The sequence below is a fragment of the Sebastes fasciatus genome, chromosome 4 (assembly GCF_043250625.1).
Source record: "Sebastes fasciatus isolate fSebFas1 chromosome 4, fSebFas1.pri, whole genome shotgun sequence".
Taxonomy (NCBI): Eukaryota; Metazoa; Chordata; class Actinopteri; order Perciformes; family Sebastidae; genus Sebastes; species Sebastes fasciatus.
The window spans coordinates 8,275,995-8,300,014 of NC_133798.1; the positions used below are offsets into that span (position 1 = coordinate 8,275,995).

A 24,020-nucleotide genomic window follows, 5' to 3' on the forward strand; every position below is an offset into this window, starting at 1 on the left:
CTCCTCCTCTGGTGCGGAGCTCCGTCACTGAGCCTATAGATATACTGTATATCAATTGTGCTACAATTGAATTGCGACTGATATACGGAGAGAGAGAGAGATGCGTTTGCAACCTCTCTCCTCTTTCAGCATTTAAAACATATAAATATTCCCATTATAATATCTAAACCTACCTGTCACATCCATGCAGCCCGGTGCATTAGTGCTGCTGGTCCCAATTATAAGAGTACAGATTGAGCTGCCAGTCTGAGCTAAAATAAGGCTGCAAACCTTCCTGAATAAGGTCAAATACAAGCATGTGTTACACACACACAGTGTTGTAAATGTTGTGTTTGTTCCTGGTACTAATTCTAGCTCTGCTGCTTAAAGAAGGAATGAAAGAAGGTCGGAGACCGATCCCTCTTATTCACCCTCATTCTTTTCTATGTCACCAATTATTTCAAACTGGAAGATCTGAACATCATCATCTTCTCCAGTACCTTTCTCTCAATTCGTTCAAATGTTTTTTCTTCCGGGAAACCAAAAGCAAGCTTATAAAATCCAGCGTTTATTTTCTATCTGCTGCAGCATTGTAGCTGTGACTAATCGAATAGAGAGAATATGCTCCTCCTGCATGCTTCTCTAAACTGTTTGCAGGTTTTTCTTTTATTCTAACAGTCATTTTACACACAATTACTAGTACTGTTTGCTTTGCAAAGTGGTTGCAAAAGGTGGGTTATACATGTTAAACGGTGCATTATAATCCGTGCATGATCAGGAGGGTGGGGGGATGTGGATGGTACAACTGACACTAATACAAATAGATTAGATACTATGGTAACACCGGGGCATTAGTATAATAAGATTGCATGTTAGATTTTGCTCTAATTCTGCTGTAATGAATCAGAAGTGGTAGCTATACTTAACTGTAGAGATGCTTTTCTGACACACAATAGAGACAGATGACCTTTAACAGTATTTCCAAAGCAAAACAGAGGGATTACATGCTGATCTGAAGCTCCTGCAAATTGAATAGTAGCACAAAGCAAAATGATGACCCCTTGATGTTTCCAATATTTATTTTTGAGCAGCCTCATGTTGATACTCTATAGTCCCTCTGCTGGCGTTAAAGGGAACCCCTTTCTCTTCTATATTCAAAACTACCATTGAGAAAAAAGAACTATTTAAAAGTACACATTTCAAAAGTGACATTATAGAAATATCACAAGCAAAAAGTGGGTTCTAATGGGAATGTTTAGGTTAATAGGCTGTTATAGAAGATAGAGTATGGTGAACAACAAAAACTCCTCACTGATTGCAGTTGTGATGTCACTGTAGGAATATTGTAGAGATGTTTCATTAGGGGGTGTTGGAGCTCACAGGCATAGCCCGAGACGACGGCGGCGTTTCCAACATGAAAAGGAAAGTTGAAATGAGACTCCTATGCAAAAGGTAATTAGTGTAAATTACATTCCCCGGCTTTCCCCTCCGCCGTGGAGAGGAGGAGGAGAAGGGAAGAGAAAGAGGCGGCAGGGGGAATTAATTACCTTGCCTGTCCTCCTCGGTGTTGGAGAGGCCTGTTATGTAGAGCAGTCATGGAAAGGACCGAAGTCTCCTGTGGAAAATAGGTTTGGGGGGCCCTTCACGTAGACCGGCTATTATGGTGATTACTCACCCTCTGCTGCAGGCCGGCTAATAACTTAAATCTATATGATTAACTGCTTCCTTTGATAGTTTAAAGTTGAGCTTGCTGATGGAAAACATTTTACAGTAGACATTTTGTTTTTGTTTGATGAACTTGTTTAAACATGAAGCTTGTGATTGTTGTGTCCATGCTCCTGTTGGTTTTGCTTTTTTTACGTGTTTGCCTTTGGTCCTTCTTGGCCCAGACAGAAGGCCATCAGGCGGGCCTGCTGGCAGGCAGGGCAGCGGTCTGATCACCCTGGGAGCCTGGTCTCATAACCCAAACTGACACCTTGATGGATGTCTGATGAACGGAGCAGGTCCAGCCGCCCCCAGCTGTGGAAAAAGCTAATATTCACACACCGCCAAACCCTTGCCTGCCTGCCCTCTATCCCTGGCTAGATATTGGTGTTGTGGCGTGCTCATGCCTGCGTGTGCATCTGTCTCTATCCGGGTACATGCTTCTGCGCACATGTGCCGTCGTCACCCATTTGCAGGGCAGTGCCTGCGAGAGGATTAGACAGCTGCAGAGCTGGGCACCATGCTTGGAAGGCAACTTCATTTGCAGATCTGCCTCTCGCAGGTCAATCAGCATACTATTCCAGAGAGGATCCATTCATTCATTCACGCCTGGAAAAAAACGTATGACTCAGAGGCTGATGATGATGATGATAGTGGTGACAGGCGCTGCAGCATCACAGGGCAGATTAATGATTTATCCATCCACACCGCCATTATGTGTTAATGCGACTTTGAATTACCTCGTGGTTTTCCAGGTATGGGGAATGCACCCTGCCCTCGTTTTGTAGGGGGAAGTTGCTCCTCTTGAGGACAGAAGGACAGACTTTCTCAGAGACGGCCCTCAACTCTCTCCGTCTCCCCTCCCTCTTCTTCCCCCTCACGCTTGTTTGGACCCGCTTGATTGATATCTTCCTCACAGGCCGCGACCCAGGCGTAGACTCCCAAGGTTGCAGCTTTTTTAAACTTTGATTAGAATTGCAGGAAGAACCCCGGGGGCCTTCGGGGGGGCGGCGGCGGCGGTGGCGGCGGCGTCCCGTGGCAGAGTCAGGGGAACCGAGGAGGGTCTCTCTTCCGGACTGTTATGACAAGCTGGGTGGTGTGTTTAGCTCTTCACTATCCAGGGCGGAGAGGGAGAAAGGCCCAGGAGAGGGAGGATAGCTAAACAGTTGGAAAGAGATGATAGTTAAATAGCTCACAGGAAAGAACGGTCATCACTCAAAACCCTGTACTGTGGGTGTGCAAAACCCTCGTCGTTGCCATTGTGAATGTTTATCTCTTGTTTTTCACTGTCACTCAGCGTCCGTTTTGATCTATTTGTCGACCCGATGCATCACCTCGTGACTTGTTTTGGAAGGCGGTTTGCGCCGAAAGGGGTTATGAAAATGGATAAGCTGTCTTTACAAGTATTGCTTTTGCATTATTCAAAGCTTCCTATCTGAAAAGGAATAGAGAAATCCAGTGTTCGGGGATCCTTTGTGCTATTGATTTGTTGAAGCATTTAGTAGAAGAAGCTGAGGCTTTGGAGGGAGATAGAATGTGAGTTTTGTGTGAGATGAGGTGTGTGTGTGTGTGTGTTTGGAGCTCTCGGTTGAAGACAAGGGAATATGTGAACGCTCTGATGTGCTGAAATAGTTCACAGGTGTGATCTGAGGGTTTTGGAAACAGATGAGGGGTGGGGAGTTTGGGGTGTGAGGTGTGGGGGGGAGTTGTCAGCCTGAACTGAAATGACAGGTTAGTAGAGGCCAGTCTGACACAGGAGGCCCAGCCTTGAATATGAGCAGAACACGTCTGGCTACTTCAGCAGGATCAACTTTTCATATACTCTTTTCAGCAAATTTCTCTGGAGTAAAACTGCCTACAGTACTCCAGCACATCATTCTTCTGGCTCTGGAGGAAATTCAATTGAGATGCAGGGGGACTTTGCAATTCTCATTTTCTCCTCAGTCAGTAAGCCTCCTGTTTTAGTGCTTCTGCCATATGTTTCAGACCTCTCTCGGAAACAACTCCGAAAGCCGGGCTCCGAGGTCCTTGAAGCAGGAGACCACATCAATTGCTGACATTAGTTGGTTTTTATCGAAGGAGAAGGAGGGGGAGGCTGGCTGGGATGGAGCCTCAACACTGTCGACTGCTTACACAAGGCATTTCCGTGTTGGTTGTCATGCATGTGTGAAGGCCTTTTCCCCCCCCCCTCCTGCACTGTTGTTTCACACTGTGTATGGTGTCAGCTTGTGTGGAACAGCTGCCTCTGGCTCTGACTAGCAGTGTAACGGCTCCAGGCTCTGTTAAGGAGGAAGCTAGTGTAGCAGGCATCTTAAAGTTGCTTTACTTTATGACCTGTAATATAACAGTTTATATTTAAGTGGCATATTAGGGCTGTCAATCGATTGAAATAGTTAATCACGATTAATCGTTCATCATTTTTTATCTGTTCAAAATGTACCTTAAAGGGAGATTTGTCAAGTATTTAATACTCTTATCAACATGGGAGTGGGAAAAATATGCTGCTTTATGCAAATGTATGTACATGTATATCTTTTTTTATTGGAAATCAATTAACAACACAAAACAATGAGAATTATTGTCAATAAACCTGTCCATTGTCCTCACAGGTACTGCATTAAGCATTAAAAAATATGCTCTAATCAAAACATGGCAAACTGCAGCCCAACAGGCAACAACAGCTGTCAGTGTGTCAGTGTGATGACCTGACTATGACTTGCCCCAAACTGCATGTGATTATCATAAAGTGGGCATGTCTGTAAAGGGGAGACTCGTGGGTACCCATAGAACCAATTTTCATTCATATATCTTGAGGTCAGAGGTCAAGGGACCCCTTTGAAAATGGCCATGCTGGTTTTCCCTCGCCAAAATTTAGCGTAAGTTTGGAGCATTATTTAGCCTCCTTCACAAGCTAGTATGTCATGGTTAGTACCAATGGATTCCTTAGTTCTGTTTCATACGATGCCAGTATCTTCACTAGCTTTAAAACCGAGCCTGCTACAATGCATTAAAAGAAATTTAACGCATTATTATGGCCTTAACTTTGACAGCTCTAGTGCAAATATGTGATATCTGCATCTAAAGGTACCCTTTATTGCCGTAATTAACACTGCAAACACACAACTCACAGTTTCTTTTAATTCTTTGAATGCTGAATGTGTGATTTATTATCTGAACGTTTTTGTCGCCTTTTGGAAACAATTTTTTCATTCTCAGTGGGGTGCCTGTGTACATTGTCTAAAAAAAGGTCCACGTCCTTGTATTTGAGGATCAGCGTGAGAGACCGAAATAGACAAATGTAACCTCTTACATCTAGAGAACGTCCTCTTGCTAAAAGTAACTTAATAACCGCTCTCCAGCGAGGATGAGAGTAGCATCTGTTAAAAAGTGCTGCACCTTATGACACATCTGCTACGAGAGCCCACGGTTCAAACAAAGGTTCACATTTTACTGCTTCTCCACACAGCGCAGAGTGAATGAAGCCTTTTGTTAACTTGGACCCGCTAAGCAATAATTACACGGGATTCCTCGAGCATAAAGGGCACTTTATATGCCGAAGGTGTCAAATCATTTTAATATATATATATACATACAGTATATGTAAGTGAATAATATTGCACAGCGTGAGCATGATCAGTGTTTGACTCTCATGCCACATACTGCATTCTCACTTTGCAATCATCATTCGCCAATGACCCCCACACCCATTCCCCGCCCCACCCCCACATCCATCTCTTATCTGTCCTTCCATCCCGCTCTGTTTGTTGATAAGCCGAGAGGCCATTGGCCAGCACACATGGTGCCCATGTGACACTTCAGCAACAGCCTGATGGCCAGATTGGAAGCCCCCATGAATGTGTGTGTGTGTAATTGGAGGCTGGTTTGAGAAGAGGTCTAACTACTGTAGCTTTTTTGTTCTCCCTAATCATGACCCCCCCCCCTTCCAAAAAGCCCTCAGACTCCCCCACCGCTTCCCGCCTCACTCAGTCCCCCCCCCCTGCATGGCTTGTCTTATTGCCATCACTACTAAACCCCCAAACCAGCTTGTTTGTGTCACACATTGTCCCAGGTCTTAATCCTACTGTTTGTGATAATGTCCCCCCCCCCCCCCCCACCCCAAACCCCATACCAGTCCATTTGACATGGCACTCTCTGGAAGAGAGCTGCCGTGCTGCTGGCTGCATTTATCACCGGCTAATTTGGTCCTTTCAACTTGACACGTCACATTGCACACGTGAAGCTGGTAAAAAAACAAAGTTGAACAAAGCCTTGGATGTGGTGCAAAAGACAGCGGATGATGTAAGATACTACAGCTGGATGGTGAAGGCAACTACCGCACTCACAGCCACTTCATTTAAACAAAAGATCCCAACCGTCTCTTCACATTACACCAAGCGCGGAGTGAAAAATGGTTTGCAGTTTTTAATCAAGCCTTTCATAACCGCCACACTCTTCCTCTTCTTCTTCCGAGTGAAGGAGACGAGGTGGGAGGGCGAGGAGGATAGAGAGTGTTTACAGACAGATATTGAAATGAGCAGCGAGGGATTGACTTATAACACTAGGGCACTGAGGTCGGTGTTTTTAGGGTATATGCTCTCACAGCTATGCCATGTCCAGCCAATGTGGACTAAGTGGCGCTGCCAGCCCCATCGCCACTCCTGGCTCCGGCCTCTCTCGGTCATGGAAGGGAAGTGGAGCGATGGGTGGCTGCTGGCGGCCCCTTCACAGATGGCTGCAGGTACAGCGCCACGCTTGGCTGATAACCAAAGGACTTCAAAGCTCAGACGAGCGCTCGAGCCCGTTTCTGTTCAGAGCCAGGAGGCGAAAAAGGCACAGAACAGAGAAAGGAGACGGCAAATAGACGAGGACCGCGGTAGTCAAAGGAGTCAACAGGCATGGAAATGAGCAGCTTTGGCCCTTTCCTTTCCCCCGCCCGCTTTTTGTGCAATATTTGCTCTACACCTACATTCATCCTCCACTACTCATCTTCTTATTCAATCTCATTATTTTTTCTCTCTTTCTCTACATGCTGTGTGATTCTCATCATTCTATTAGCGGGAAAGCAGTTGTGATGATGACACATCCTCGTGCTAGACAGAAATGGAAATAAAAAAGTGTCAGTCACTGTTACAGATAGGCGCCTCCTCCCTCTCAAGTGATGTCTTTTATTCTTAATTTAGTTCAGACCTCTTAGGAATCCTGTATTCCCAGTGAAAGATCAGTTTCACTACACAGTAAACTAACAAGTTACTAGGGCTGTCAAAGTCAATAACGCACATTCATTTAATTTCTTTAACACATTAATGCAACTTTCAGTTTTTATGTTGTAGTGGGCATAGTTTTAAAGCTAGAGTGAAGATACTGGCATCATATGAAACTAACCTAAGGAATTTATTGATACCAACCATGTCATGCTAACTTGTCGAGAAGGAGGCCAAATAACGCTCCAAACTTGCGCTAAATTTTGGCGAGGAAAAACTGTAGGCCATTTTCAAAGGGGACCCTTGACCTCTGACCTCAAGATATGTGAATGTAAATGGGTTCTATGGGTACCCACGAGTCTCCCCTTTACAGACATGCCCACTTTATTATAATCACATGCAGTTTGGGGCAAGTCATAGTCAAGTCAGCACACTGACACACTGACAGCTGTTGTTGCCTGTTGGGCTGCAGTTTGCCATGTTATGATTTGAGCATATTGTTTTATGCTAAATGCAGTACCAGTGAGGGTTTCTGGACAATATTTATCATTGTTTTGTGTTGTTTATTGATTTCCAATAATAAATATATACATATATTTGCATAAAGCATATTTGTCCACTCCCATGTTGATTAAATACTTGACAAATCTCCCTTTAAGGTACATTTTGAACAGATACAAAAAATGTGTGATTAATTTGCGATTAATTGTGATTAACTATGGACAATCATGCGATTAATTGCGATTCAATATTTTAATTTGAAGCCCTACAAGTTACACATCGAAAGGAGCAGGAGGTGGAAGTGTGTTGATGGAAATCTCTCCGAGGGTTTTAAGAATTATAGTCATGAGATGTAGTGAAAAGGTCTCTATGTCTATTTGATATTCACATATGTGGAGAAAATGATTTCTTCGCTTGTACTGAACGCTGGAAACCGAGATTTTATGAGCTTTTAAGGGAGAATGTAGAGAGAGAGATGTTAAAAAGTCATTGATTCAATTAGACTATCTTGTGGCTCCTCTAATACCACTCCAGTGCTGACATGAAGAAACGCTGAATGTCCTAACTGTAAGACATATTTCCTCACAGCTGCATGAGAATCTCTGAAGACATTTAGTAACATTCAGTTGCAGCATAAGTGAATGATTGTGGTTGTTTAATGGAGGTTTATAAAAAATGTAGAAAGGTTTGAAGGAATGGTTATGCCTTCGCTAGTCCTATTACTTTTTTTTTTAGTTCCAACAAAGTGCTTTTTTTATTTTAGTACATTTATAGTTGAAGCATGCACTGTTTGTGTAGCTTTGAAGAACTTTAGCACTCACAAAACAGAAACAATAGTGACATTTATTATTAAAAATGTTCACTCATACACTCCTCATAAGTAAGTTTGTGTAACTATTCTTATAAAGTTTAAGTATAGGCATACATAGAGAGAGTTATTATTACTACAAATGGCAGTACCTGTTTATGTTTCTGCTGCCCAAGTGTGTTGCAGCATGAGAAAAACAAGCTGTACACCTTTTCAGATCCACTCTTCACTTCAAAGCCTCAGGCTACCATCCTGGCCAGCCAGCAGCTCTGCCTGGCAGCCTTTTGAATGACCCCTCCATTCAAGCCTGAGAGACAGAGAGCGAGAGGGAGAATGGCAGAGAGACGGGGAGTGACAGAGATTGAAAAAGTATAAGGCAAGAAAACGGAGGGAGGGAGCCAGTGGAGCTGGGGTGGAGAGGTGAATACCCTCTTGTAGGGGGCCCGGGGGCCTTAGAGGCACTGCCAGAGGTCAGCGTATAGCTTGAGGGGGGTCAGTGGTCTAAGAGGGATTTGGGTGGTGGTGGCGGTGGTGGTGGTGGTGGTGTTGGGGTTACATCTCACCCCTCGTCTCCTTTAACCTGTCTCCGCTTTACATCTGGGATCAACGCCGTCCGCCCCTCAGCTCCCCTGATGGAGCCCAGCAGCTGCTACCACACACACACCAACGCTCTGCCACCCCTCCATCACTTTTAGAGAAGCTGGCCCAGAAAAAGGCCAGAAGTTGACCTTTAGCTATGAGGACCTGTTCTCTTTCCTTTACTGCTCCAGAGTGGTCCAGGCTCTGTGAGACAGAGTTCTGCATTCATAAAGCATTAAAGACATTTGGACACAATCATGGCAGCGTTAAGGCTGCAGTGGGTAGAAACAGAGCAAATATGATTCAAAAAAGTTATTTTTATAAAACGGAATAGGGCTGTGTATTAACAAGAATCTGACGATACGTTACGTATCACGATACAGGGGTTACGATTCAATATATTGCGATTTGCCACACTGCCAAAAACATTCTGCCTACAGCAGGTTTAAGTGGCACCGTCTCAGTAACCTCATTCAGATCCTTTTGAATAGCCTGTATACAGCTAGGCTATAACACACTATTGGCATTTCTACCTTTATTCACAGTAGAGCATCTTACAGTGTGATGAATCATTATTTACTGGCTTCCCACAGGTCATCTTTTCCATCTGTTAAAATCCCTCTCAGCCACTACTCAGCTGGGAGTTGAGACCACAGGAACAAATCCAAATTCCTCCAGTCGATGGATCTTGTTTCCTGTGATTTGCTAAACAAAGTTTGTCATATATCATAATGATTATAATTGTAAAACCAAACAGCTCTTCTTTTCCTTCTGAAGGTGTTTACCTTTCATGCAAGCCAATTCAAATGTGTACTTCTCAGCGTGTGTGGGAGTTAAACTGATGGTCAGAATAGCCGTTTCCTGCCTGGCATTGGCTGCTATTTGCGACTGCGAGAACGCTGTAAATATAATCGGCTAAAGCCATGATTTTCACGCTGAATCAGACGCAGAGGGCTGAGTTGGCCAGCCGTATTTATTACCTCAGCTCTGTGGCCAAAAAGGACTCAACAGCCATGTTTACGACACACTGTCAGTTGGATTAAGGACACATATGCTTTGCTAAATTTGTATGAGAGCATGTATTTGTGTGTGTGTGTGTGTGTGCTGTAATCTTTTAAAAACTGTTTGAATATATAGTACGGTGGTGGGCCTCCTTGCTTTGTCAAAGACAGAGGAGCTACAGAAGGAGAGAGGGTTAAAAAGGAGACGATGAAGAGAGATTAGGAGATTAAAACAATTTATCAAGCATGTGTGTGGATGAGTCACCTGCAGTATGAAGGCAGGGGTGCATGTCGAGGCATTTTCGAGGGAGAAAAAAAGGCATCTGTAGTCTAAATTAGTCTGATCTGTGGCCTTAATAGGCCCCGAGCAGCAGCTTCACACACCCCACTGAAATACCACGCACTCTTGTCGCCTGGGGAGGCATGCGCACCATCTCCAGCTTGCATTTGATAGCGTTGGGAGGTGAAGTATACTGGGGGAGACGGGGGGAGCAGTGGGGGTTATAGAGAGCTCTGATGTGTAATGGATAGAAGTTGCCAGTTTCTTCCCGTCTGCCGTCTTTGAGGCAGTAAAAAGTGAGCTGCACGATTATGGCCAAAATGATGATCTGATTATTTTGATCAATATTGAGATCACGATTATTTATCACGATTGATTTCAGCGTCAAAATATTTGTATTGCTCCGCTGTCACTTACATGTTGTTGTACATTCCTGCTAATTTACAAATTAGGGCTTCAAGATGTTGGAAAAAAAATTATGTTTTAAACTTTTTTTTCTCTGCGCTGAAAAAATACAGGAATTTTCACCCTAAATTTTGTAGGCTACATCTCAAAGTTAAATGCATCAATCTGCTACATTTGGAGAGGAAAAGGAAGAGGCTAGATTTATGACAAACATTATGATTAAATTGTTTACAAGAGCACAAACACATTGGTTGTACAGATATGAATGGTGATGACAACAAAAAAGTCACACCCACAAAGCAATGATAAATCGGTGGGTTGCCGACGTTGCCGCAGACCCTTGACACACTGAGGACAGTCCGCACCAAGGCCTATGGAAAGGAGGCTGGGTCATGGGCGGACTTGGATCTTTAGGTATGGGGTATAACACATGCGTGTAACTGAAGCTGCGGTCGTGCGTTGCGATTGGCTCAATTTCGGCGAGTGCAGGCCAGATTTTACTGCGCATGTGTTATACCATCGAAGATATGACGCGTGATATGGTGGCGTGTTCTTTATACTATGACAGTTTTTCTAAAATTAGATTTAAAAAAAAAGAAGCAATATATCGCCTTACTTACAGTATCGCATTGAATCGTAACCCCTGTATCATGATACGTATCATATCTCCAGATTCTTGCCAACAAACAGCCCTATAATATTTGATTAATTGTGCAGCCCTAGCTTCACGCACTTATCGCTATCAAACAAACCGACTGGCCTGTGTGTCACAACTTGCAAGTAACTGAGAGCTGAAAGCAACAGCCACGCATTGGTAGTTTTGTTTTTTACCAGCTGTGCATAAAACAAACGGAAAAAAATAAGGAATCTGCAAGGTATTTCAATTTATGAATATCTTTTCCTAGCAACTCATTCCTCCTCAGAAAACCTTATCAGTTTGCCATTTAAATACAGCCGTGTTTTGGAAATACAGGAAGTGGTGGCCCTGCCTGTGTGTGTTTGGTCCCCCAGGTGCCTGGTCAGGTTGGACTGGTTCCTCCGCTCTGGTTCATCGCAAGGGTTTTTGAAAGGGGTGGGGCATCAGATTAATCCCTGTGGGTGTGTGTGCGTGTGTTTTGGGATGGTGGTTTCATGCATGTTGTTACAGTTAAGAATTTAGAGCTTTGACACATAGTTGAGGAAATCCTAAGAAGCACCAATAGTCATAAAATTACACACACACACACACATGCGGAGTCTCAGAAATGCAGAGATGCGTGTCTGTGGGTACACGCCTACTGACACATTCTGCACACATGCAGGGAGTTTAGTGTGCGGTGTTGGGTGCATCCTTGGTGGAGCAGGACAGGCATTATTGCAGCTGTCTCTGTTGGATATTAGTGGAGAAGCAGACTCTGACCCCGAGTCCAAGAACACACCCAAAACCAATTCTTAGTAGTCGGTTCCAGGGGACAGGGCAGGGTGGCAGGGTGGGGCAATGATGCCATCTTCTCAAAATGCTGTTCATCTTTCCCTGCCACTGTCTCCGCCTTTGCCTTCAGTTTTTACTGTCTCCTGCTGTTACTTTGCACTCCGAATCAATAATGCACCAACTGCAAGTAGTGCTCCAGAAATGCAGTAAAGAGCGAAGACTGTTAACTCACTTAAGACTTTGGATTTGATAATCATATTAGAGGGGTTAATACAGATCTGAACCTCACAAAGTGAATACCTGTTCGGAATATATTAGGAAACCCATGCATAAATAACTAGGGATCGCACAAAATGAAAATTGTGGTGGATTATTTGTAAAATTGACCGTCTTTGTCTGAGGATATAATCATATTTGTGAGTCCAGGAAGAGGTTAAACCCTTTTAGAAATAAAATTAAGGTCTCCATCTCGGAAAAGGTTTCCTTTACAAACCTCATTCTACTCCTGTAGCTAACAGGAACCCGGCTCCTTGTGTTTGTGTATGCAGGCATGTGTGTGTGTGTCCCCTTGTGAACATCGGCCTCATTGTATTCCATTTTATGTTTGCGTATTGCCGGCTTTTGTCCTTCGCTCGCTGAAGCGCCGTCCTTTCAAAAAACCTCAGGTTGCGGCACGTTTGCAAGGGCAGCAAACAAGGCCGCCGTTCGCATTCACACTAAAAACCTCACACTTTGTCTGTAGATTATAGCGCGACGCGGTCGGCACGCAGCAAAAATCCATACCGCGCTGCCCCCCCCACCCTCAAATCAATTTGCCATTGTACCAACATTGTACTCATCTGTGTGTCCTCCCCCATTGTTGTGTCTGTGTCGGGTTACTGTTTTTTCGCCTGCAGTTCTCATAATGTTGATCTCATTATATTAGTACATTGTGTCCAGCTGTCATTGTTGATCCTAATGACATAAGAGGAAGTGCGGTGTAGTGGGGCGTTTCGTGCTGTGTGTACATGATAAGCATTCTGGAGAATGGCTGCTTATCAGGTGGGTGTCCCTGCGTGGCCCTGCACTGTTGTTGCAACTGTAGTCAAAGCAGCGCGGCACGACGCACACGGTGGATGTCAATGGCGTGGTGTGGTCGAGCCCCGAGTTAACAGGTGCCATTGGTTTTCAGCCCCCTTCTGCTCATTTTTATGCCGCCACACACGAGACGTCTGCACAGAACAAATCGTTTTTCTGTCCCACATTCAACATTAAGCTGCAGCATTTATTACAACGCCTCTGTCTGTCTTTCTTTCTTTTCTTTCTCGGTGGGGAGGAAGTTTGGCGCTGCGCTTTGTACACTTGCTACACTCGTGATTTGATTAATAAGAAATCCAGAGCCACTCTGCACCCTTCCTCCTCCTCTTCCTCCTCCTCCTCCTCCTCTTCCTCCTCCTCCTCCTCCTCCTCCTCCTCCTCCTCCTCCTCCTCCTCTCCTCCTCCCTGCGCCTCGGTTCAGTGCCTGGTAAGGCTGACCTGGCAGTATAAACAAGGCAAATGTTTTTCTCACACCAGCCGTTTTTATGACCGCCACTTACAACGTTAATGGCAGCCTCCTTATCTCCTGACAGTTGCCCGGGGGAACCGGGGCTTTGCGGCTTTGCTTCAGATTAGAAATGTTAATATTTTAACTTTTATCATTGCCTGGTTTATAAAAGAACATTTATAACCGCCACGCCGACTGATGTGAATGAGTGTGGCTGTACAGTGTGCGCCTCTTGTATTATCTATGCATGTGCATTTGAACAAGCACCGGCCGGAGCATGTTATCTCACAGCTAACACAACACGTTGTATCTTTGGCTGTTTGCTTCCAGGAAGGGGAGAGTTGAGGGGAGTGTCACATTTACAGCAGGCATGCTGCTGATTTTACGAGCTGAGAAGTCCTGCATGTGTCTGTCAAACGGCATTCACATTTTCCTCTTACGCCGTCAATATGTTAGATGGATATTTGCCCTCTTTTTGTGTGTTAGAACGGAGAGAGACACGGACGAGCCCCATTCCAACTGGCCAAATACTGTGGTCAGGATGAGCGTAAAGGGCGATGGAGCGGCAGCCTGCATGACAGTGTCTCCCCGTGAGCTCGTCTGATGCATTATTCTATAAATAAGCAGAGATGAGGGAGCTAAAAAGGCAGACAGGATGGTCAATAGTGGCCGGGGGTGAGAGAGAGAGAGACTATGCTCCCTACTGAGGACAAAGCTCAGACAGGAGGCAGAAACTCAAGGCTAGGCTGCTCTGTGTGGACAATATCTTCCTCTTCAGTGGTGCGTTCACTGTTGGTACATCTGCATGTACAGATGTGTGACAAATGACAAGAAAAAAATGGATAAATGAGTTAAGAAAGAAAATGCAAATGCTTCCATACAGAGTACAGGCGCTCACTGAATGGCTTGAGTACAAAATAGATGTGAGTCGCATGCTAGGGCCTTTGCAGTCAACCCAACTGTCTGAGAGAGTTTGGATCAACGTGTTTGTCACCACGAACATCAAACTTGCAAATGTCTTTTGGAAGGATGATGTTCCTCCAGGGCTATAGGCCTGTCTTCTTGATTCCATACTATCACGATACTCGGGTGCCAATTCGATTTGTATTGCGATTTTTAAGTATTGCGATTCTACAAGTATTCGATATTACGATTTATTTCAATTTTTAAAAAAAACTTTTTTAACACTAGACCATGGGAAAAAGTTGAATCATACACTTCTAGGGACTTTTACTTTGAAAAATATCTAAATTAATACCGTAAAAATGTTTGATTTTCAGCCTTGTATGTAGTCAGAGATGTCCTGAAGTCAAATATATCAGTCATTGTCAGAAATTATTTATTTAATTTTTTCCAGCAACCCGAAAAATAAAAGAATAAAGACAAATTAGTTGTATTTTCTTTTTAATTTATAAGGGACATGTAACTTATTTTATACTTTCCATAGATATTTTTATATATACAGTTCCCTTCGTTAACACCTTATTTTGAAAACCATATGTAGTCACACGTGTATACTCCCCGTCAGCTCCGTTCTCTTTATACATCCTTGCTAGCTCCATCGGGGCTGTTTGAATGCATTTAACATAAATGTCAGTATATGGGTGCTCTTCTCTACAGTTGTAGCGTCGGCCCATTTGAGAACAGGGATGTGGGTGAAGGCCGGCTTGACCGCACGTTACGACAATACGATAACGTTTCCTGTCCATGACAGAGTTAGCATGCAGCTTTAGCCGTGATGTCCATCTCTACTTTTCCTGGCAATGTGTGAAACCCAAAGTGTTTCCATACTTTACTGGATGTGTAGTGTTTACCACTTTGGATTTAACATGTGAGGGTTCAGGTTGTATCCACGCCGACCCTCCGCCGTTTGCTTTCTCGCTTCGGCTCACAGCGGCTTTGTTTTGGTTATTGAAATGGACAGACTACATCAATAAAAGCGGTAACTTCCTTCTACCTCCGCATAGACTCAAATGAAGCAAATATATCGATGGGAAAAAAAGCGATACATAGGTGAATGTAGGTGAACCTCTATGTTCCTCCAGAAGATTTCCTTTGGGAATCTCTAACAGGATGAATTGAAGGTGTCCTGGTGGCCCAATATTTTACTAAGACACATTACATTGGAGAATCCATTGCAGATGGATGGATGGACATTACATTGGTGGTCTTTCCTTTAGTTTGTCTTCCGTGTGCATGTGCCAGGGTGTTCAGAAAAGGGATGGAGGGAGGCGACGGCGAGTATAGTGCTCCAACACCCACATGCAAACAGCAGCGAAGGGTGAGATAATGCTTTGTCTAGACAGTCAGAAGTCATTTCATTAGCCAGCGATTTGGCCCAGCACCCCCCTCACCCTCCAGTCCTGCAGACACTGGGATGTCCAGTAAAGAGACAGGGTCATCAGAGCGTCTCCGTCGGTGTCGGTAGCCATTAGGCCTCAGGAAGTAGTCCAAATATATCCAGGCCAGGGAACATCGACCAGACAGACCCGACTGCTGTTTCTGGATAGTCTCTCCTCTGTGATGGCTGGGGGTATATATTTAAACTTATGCTCCTTAAATCCTGATTTATATAAAGCACAGAGCTGTGAGGAGAGGCCTGGGTGAGTTGAATGATAAGCAGGTTTTATATTAAAAGCCTATTTGTAATTACAAAAGGACTACTTGGCAGGTTTGGTGGCGTCTAAAGGCGTCCTCATCAATACTCTTCTGTCATGTTGTCAGCGGAGTATAAATGACGGGTTTAATAAAAGAGAGCAAACAGAAGCAGGTCACAGGCGAGAATGCGAGGGCCACTCGCCGCGGCCCCGCTCTCTCTCCACGCTCTATTCTCCTTCCCTCCCTTTCAGTCCATCTCTCGCCCTCGCATGGCATGCAGAACGGCCCTGATCCTCCCAAAAAAAGAAGATTAACAAAGCCCTGACAGAGAAGTAATCTCTCTGAAAACATTGACTCCTACCATTTCAACATGCTGCCTCTAAACAGTGGAAAATGCCTCTCTGGTATGCTTAATTGCAGTATGTGGGACACACAGTCTTCCTTTAGGTATGCTAAATGGAAAGCCTTGGCTACTGAAGGCATTCCAACATTGTAAACGTGCAACAATGGACCTTTACAGTTTTGCACTCGACATAGGGTTCAGAAATTCAAATAAACTTCAAGAGGACGTTTTCAAGCGAAGGTCTTTTTTGCACCGTGTTGTTTCTGACAGCAGTATAGAGGGTTTGGCTGTTCAGATTCGACATCATAAATATGTTTGAACTTCAGTTTGGATGCAGAGTGATTCATGAGGACCGGAGCCGCCTTTCCCAATGAAATATAATTGGTCACATTGTTGCCTGTGTATGTTGTCATGAGATAACATTCCAGCCATTTGACCTCTTACTTTTGCTCCATTTAATTACTTATCTGTGTTCCGCACAGGGCTCAAAACTGCGGCGCTGTTTGTATTCTAACAGCTTTGTGGCAGCTGTGCAGAATTTCTTACCAAGTCTTGAAGATACTCATTTCTAAATATGTTCAGCTTTATTCTTTAGAGGCTTTAAGGGGAACATGTGTGGCCTTCAGTTCATTGCACCGTGCAGGCCATGTCAAGCGAACTCTTTGACCATGCACCGTGTTAAAACTGACAGAGAGTCAATGAGTGACTAAAAGATCAGGGTTGAGGAGGAATTCATGTGATGCTAACGCAAAGAGCAGCCAGCCTCGATCTGGCCTTGCACAACCCCTGAGCTATCCATAATAATCATGCTGGCAGATATGCAACGCAAGGAATTTTCCATAAGATGAACAAGCCGGCCCTGTGTCCGTCCATCCATCTTTGTGTGTGTCCGTCGGTCTGTGATTATCCCGTCAGGCTCCCCGGTCACACACTGTCGACGCTGCTCAGTGACGCAACCCATCATTCAAATTATTTTTAGCGTAAAGTCCAGGCACAGGGAATCGGTAATCCAAGGAGTGACATCTGGCCTTCAGGGCTTATGTGATTAGCAGAGAGAGCCTTGCCCCTAATAGCCAAGCGGACGATCTTCATTACCTCTCAGGGCTGGTCGTGAAGTGGCTAGGCGTGGGCACTTCAAGCTAAAAAATGTATATGTTCAGAGCACATATGATCAGATATCATATTTTAAGGCTTAAATAAGTATTACATGCTACATGCTACGTCAGCTACTGCAACACCCGCACCAAGCTTACAGTGAGCCCTCTAATGTGCACTGCAGCTTCAATCCCGCAGCATTAGGGCTAAGACCAGATGACCACGCAGATAACGAGTAAGTCCGAGCAAGGCCAGAGGAGCGACTAAAAAAAGGAGAAGGAAGAGAGGTTAGGAGAGTTAAAATAAAACAAATGAGGCAAAGTGGAGTGGAGGGCTGCCAGCTTCCTACTGAATTAATCATCACCACCACTCAAAGGGCTAATAATGACAAAGTGACCAGGCATGTCCCCTCCTCTCCACTTTCTTTCTGTCCGCAGACGAGAGAGCGAGCCCACAATCATGGAAGTCCTCCCATCTTGGGAGGGAAATGCTCCTCTAATTCTCTTTGAGCAGAACAAAACTTCCCAGCTTACAAGATGTCTATTAAACACACAAAAGCAGCTTTTTTTTCCCACCCAGCAGCAAACAAAGTTTAAAGGGGGCTGTTTGCATGCATGGATTTTTGTTAGTGTTTGTGTGCGACCGGAGCGTTGTTTGATCGGTTGATCAACAGCGAGGGCCTAATTGTGCGTGGGCGTCGGCACGGCCAGGTGGAAGCTCTTTAGTTTGTTAGCAGTAAACTAATTTGGGGGTTTTACTGGAAACTATTCAAACACAGCGTTACTACAAGTCTCCTATAATCTTCCCTGTGCCGTAATAATCATTTGGATGTTGCAAACAGGCCTGTTTGCAAAGCGAGAGATAAAGAAAGGGACTATTTTTGGGCGCTTGTTTGCTTGGAGAAGCTTTTGCTTATTCTGAGGCAGCTCGTTCCCAGGAGTTCAGAGCACAGCCTCGCTGCAGTTTTGCTTTTGTTTTGCTTTTGTTTTGTTGTCTTCGGGATCTGTGGTTGAGAGGGAGTTCAGCGCCCCTCTCCTGTTCTCATAGCTGCTCGAACAAAATTTCTTTCACCACCTTCCCCTAAAGTGAGTAATTGTGTGCCAATAAATGCAAGGGCTGGGAAATTGCAATCATTCCTTGAGACTTTTTTGTGGGGCCTGTTTTTGTGTACGGTTTTTGTGTTGCTCCGCTGTCTCTGTGGAGTGTCCCCTGAAAGGATATTCTTTTAGTATTCACTCAGCCTATTTACTTTGCTGCAGATGGGAACAGTGGGGGAAATGGCATTTCCTCAGCATGTACCAGTGGTTTGCATAAGCACTACTCAATCTAAACCCGCTTATCTTCCTGCTAAACATTCTGGCTTTTATTTATGTTATATAACGGTATAAAAAAAAGCATTGTATTAAATTCCCAGCAGTTTTGATGACGCAGTACTACAGAGAAACAATTTAATGCCAAAGCATCAAATGCTTAATGACATTTTGAAGGTCATTTCACGCTCGCTACTTTACTGTGATGTTAAAGAGTTCAAGAGGTTAACATGCTGACGCATCAGCATCCACGCTTGGTGTTTTAATGACCTGCTCTGACCCGAGCTGTCTTTATTTAAAGCTACTGGCTACCACTCGTGTTTCAGACACTCTCAATTTCCTAACCTCTCACTTTCATCCCTCTTTGCTCCTCCCCTCTGTCCCCCCCTCCTCTTGTCACAGGTATGGCCTCGCAAGTGCAAGTGTTCTCCCCTCACACTCTCCAATCAAGTGCCTTCTTTAGCGTGAAGAAACTGAAGGTGGAGCAGAGTTTCAACTGGGATATGACAGGGTACGGCACACACAGCAAAGTCTACAGCCACAACAGCAGCAAGAACTTGTCGTCCGCCGGTGGCCCCCTCGCCATCAACAGCTCCCTGCAGGTCGCCAGCTCCACCCTGCCCTACGAGCAGGCGCTCATCTTCCCAGCCAGCGCGGGCCACATCGTGGTCGCCTCAGCCAGCAGCACTTCGGGGGCCTTGGGGTCTCTGCTGGGCAGCGGGGGTGGAGGCAGCAACAGCAACAGCAGCGGTGGTGGAGGTGGCGGCGGTGGCAGTGGTGTGGGTGGCGTGGTCGGCGTTCACAACCTGACGCGCCGCAGCACGGTCAGTCTCCTTGACACCTACCAGCGATGCGGGCTTAAACGCAAAAGTGAGGAGCTTGACAACAACAGCAGTGTGCAGATCATTGAGGAGCACGGCCCACCGATGATCCAGAACGGAGCGGCCAGCGGGGCCACGGTGGCTACGGTGGCCACCGCCACCTCCACCGCGACGTCCAAGAACAGCGGATCCAACAGCGAAGGGGACTACCAGCTGGTGCAGCACGAAGTGCTCTGCTCCATGACCAACACCTACGAAGTGCTGGAGTTCTTGGGGCGAGGGACCTTTGGACAGGTGGTGAAGTGCTGGAAGAGGGGCACCAACGAGATCGTGGCGATCAAGATCTTGAAGAACCACCCTTCGTACGCACGGCAAGGTCAGATCGAGGTCAGCATCCTGGCGCGTCTCAGCACGGAGAATGCGGACGACTACAACTTTGTGAGGGCCTACGAGTGCTTCCAGCACAAGAACCACACGTGCCTGGTATTTGAGATGCTGGAGCAGAACCTGTACGACTTCCTCAAGCAGAACAAGTTCAGCCCTCTGCCGCTCAAATACATCCGACCTGTGCTGCAGCAGGTGGCCACAGCGCTAATGAAACTGAAGAGCCTGGGGCTGATCCACGCTGACCTGAAGCCAGAGAACATCATGCTCGTGGACCCGTCTCGACAGCCCTACAGGGTCAAAGTCATTGACTTTGGCTCGGCCAGCCATGTGTCAAAAGCGGTCTGCTCCACTTATCTACAGTCCAGATACTACAGGTAAGAGCTGCAACTTTGATATGATATGATGTTATGTTATGAAATGAAAGACTTTTTATGAAAGGCCGCAGATGCAAAGAGAAAAAAGAGACGTGTCCCTCTGTTTGTTCCTGCTCGCTCTGTTTGGACAATCATTGTGCTTTTCTGCATCTTGTTTGATTTATCCCAGCTTTAATAGGAATGTTTTCCTAGTTGGGCTGATTATTTGGCCAAACACACAGATTTGCTGCCAGCCGTATGAGCTGCTGCCGAAGTCCTCTCTCTTGACTACGATTTCTGCTCTTTCCTGTTAGCTTGTTTACCCCCGTAGTCAACCAATGTGGGATAGAACAGTAAAAACTCAAAAGGCTTGCTGAGTAGCCAGCTGCTTATTGTGTTTAATGTGAAAAAACGAGCAATGTTGTATGTTACTTTGAAGATTAACAAAGGCCTGTTTTGTTCCTCCAACAACTTGGTGAAACTCTGGTGAAGACGCAGGAAATATTTGAAGATGTTTTAGTGTCATCGAGAGGTTCAGGGGACAAGACAGTGTGTTTTCCTGTTTTTCAATAGAGTTTTTTTTGAGAAACTCTCTCATTGAAGAAGGGCACCAATCATGTGCGGTGGGCAGCGTGCCCACAGGCTCCTATTCAGCCCTCTGCTCCCCAGGCCCCCGGACCCTCAGACCCCCATCACCATAGCTAGCTGGCTCCCATTTCCCCCCGGGATAGAGATGAGGGGTCAGCCCGAGTTCTCCTGTAATATGTGCCTGTAATCCACACCAGCGGGCCCTGCATTAGAACCAGATGAGTCTCCGGGAAGGCCCTTTCTTTTCTTTCTCCTCCCCGTACTTCTTAAACAGTCGTGTGTTTAGGTTTCAGCGGAGGCAGTGTTGGGGGGAACTGCGCGAGGAATCAAACAGTGTCCATGTTCCGTACAGAGAGAAGCTTTGTTTTGGGGGCTCAGGCCTGGTGCCTGGGAAGAACAGGTGTGTGTGTGTATGAGCCATGGTACCGCACACATAAACACACCCACACACACATATATACCCATAGACACATGCCAGGTGGTGTCTCTGCAACTGCACTAGTGTCGATTCTGTGGAGAGAAGTTTGTGGATTCTGAGTTTGTTATCTTTACAGTTTATCACTGGCTTTTGAAATGTGCTATTCTGAAGCTCACTGCTTCCTGTTAACCCTCGGAGGCCCGCGGGATGTAGCAGGTTCAGTTTTAGAGCTAGAGTGAAAGTACAGATATCACATGAAACTAGAAGACCTAAGGAATACATTGGTACCATGTCATGCTAACTTGTCAGGAAGGAGGGTAAACAACGCTCCAAATGTAGGCAAGATTTTAGCGAGGAAAAACCTGCATGGCCATTTTCAAAGGGGTCCCCTTGACCTCTGACCTCAAGATATGTGAATGAATACCCACGAGTCTCCCCTTTACAGATATGCCTACTTTACGATAATGACATGCAGTTTTGGGCAAAAAACATGCAGTTTTTTGAATGCAGTATAAATGGGTTATTTCCGCCTACTCTAAAATGATGTGTTTGAGTATTTCTGCATACTGGGGTCCCTAAACAGTCTTTGAATTACATAAATTGGGTATCACTGTAAAGCTGGGACTGTTGTGGATCCAATGAGCTCAACTGTATTCATGTGTGATGATGTTAATCCCCATAGAAGCCATTTCATTGTAATGAGACCATTTTTAAAAAAAACTTGACCTCACTGTACAAAATGACCTGTTGTGACCTTTAGAATAATTACAGCCTCATGAAACTTTACAGCCACAAACTAGAGACTTAGAGCATTCAGAGGATGGATGACTTTCCTAGCTAGATTGACAATAAGGAGGTTTCTGAGCAGTTTACACAACAGAAGTGCTCGCTATTCAATCGCCGAAAAAATGCAATTCTTTCAGAAATCTCCAAAGTTTTTGAAACCAAATCACAGCATGGCTTTTTCTATGGTGTTTCTCAAGGTCTTGGTGTCTTAATGTGGTATTTTGGAGGGATTATTAATCATTTTGATCAATTCTGGAGTCGTAAAAAGTGGTAAAATTTAGCACCACATCTGTGTAACAAATTGTATCAACCCCCAAATTGCTGCAACAACTTATGAGACATAATAGAACATGGGAATGGAACTCATATATTTTGACCATAATGTTCTAAGCCGTTATACACTTTTAAAATGTATTTTAATTAATTAATTAATTAATTCATGAATTCCTGTTTATTTCTGATTTATGACTAGAACAACTTGACACACAGTGCTGAGCTGCATCTCAAATTCATCTACAGGTTCCCAGCTTTCAGATGATGTACACCACTTCTATGTGACATCTACTGTTGACCTGCTATCTCCCCCTAAAGACCCCCTCTACCACCCTAAAAAAGACTAAAACAAATCTATTGTGGGTCTCAGAGGATTAAAGGTGGCAAGACTTACAGTAGAGAGAACTTGTGAACAGTAATGGGGATTCAAACTGCTGCATTCGCAAGATAAAAAAATATCATTAAGCTCCTGAAGATCCTGATCTGTTATCACACCTGACAGGTGTATTATTTTATCTGAGCTACTGTATAGTGTTTATTGAACTGTATTCTCCCCAACTGTCTCCTAAACCTACACTATGTTAAGATCGCTGTAAGGGAATGGGATTGTTGGTGTCAACAGGGCAGTGCCGTTAGATCAGTTTAAGTAGCTCATCCCGAAGTAAACACCACTAGTAGCCCGTTGTTGCTCCTGGGCTGTAGGTCAACAAGCGGGCCGTAAAATGCTCCTGTTTGTTTTCTCGTGGAGTGACGAGCGGAGGAGAGCGGAGAGATCATCCCTTCATTTCCTCTTGGCAGCGGAGGAGGGGAAAGAAAGGCTGACATTGACCAGAAAATTACCCAGCAGCCACCAAAAACCTTGGTGACCCTGGTTTGAGGCATTGGGAGTGGTATGTGTGTGTGACGGTTTTCTGTACTGTATTAAGTCATGCACGTACAGTATGTCATCAACAAGAGTGTGTTTGCTTTACAGGGTCTCCTTGTGAGGAATGAGGCAAGTCTTACAATTCAATTCAAAGCATGAGCTCATGGGAGACGAGCGCTACGGGTGTCTCGGCATCGCACGCCATTTGGGCAGCAAACAAACTTGGGCTGCGGGTAGAGTTCACGGCGAGTTCAAAAGCTTAGAGGAGAACATCAAACCATCTTTGATGATTTCAGATGAGGAGATTGCAGGACGGTTTCTGTTTCTGTTCTGCAGACGGTACCTTTTTTTACAGGGTAGAGATTACACACAGGTGGGATTTGCCAGCTCCAACCTGCCGGCTCTGTGTTACTCTATATCCTCCGCAATAGCAAAAACATCCCGTCGTCTGCTTTGACTCTTGTTAAATAAAATATTTGTGTCTCGTCCTTTCTCAACAAGCCCTGTTCTTGCGGTGAAAATGACATGAGATATGACAGGGGAGGAATTGTGAGATCATTTCATATCATGAGAGTGAGGAAACAGTCATTTTAAGCCCAGACATTATACACACTAAGCCATTATCACTCGCTTTTGCTTTCATCCGTTTGTGTGGGAAGTTCACGTCCCTCACATGTGGCTGTTTGCGTTTTGGATGCCATAGATAGCGTCACGTGTGCTGTAAAGTGCCTCGCAAATGACTTATGGATTTTCCACAAGGTTGACTCATGCAAATAAAACACCAGTGTT

The 24,020-nt window shown here is 44.9% G+C and overlaps 1 protein-coding gene across 4 annotated transcripts in view; it reads left to right on the top strand.

The window, feature by feature from the left end:
* hipk2 (homeodomain interacting protein kinase 2) overlaps positions 1 to 24,020 on the top strand; it is an 85,870-nt gene that overhangs the window by 455 nt on the left and 61,395 nt on the right. For all 4 annotated transcript variants that reach the window (XM_074631783.1, XM_074631785.1, XM_074631784.1 and 1 more), the window contains exon 2: positions 19,143 to 20,322. In XM_074631783.1, coding sequence (XP_074487884.1) covers positions 19,143 to 20,322 — 1,180 coding nt within the window. The remainder of the gene's footprint in view (positions 1 to 19,142; positions 20,323 to 24,020) is intronic.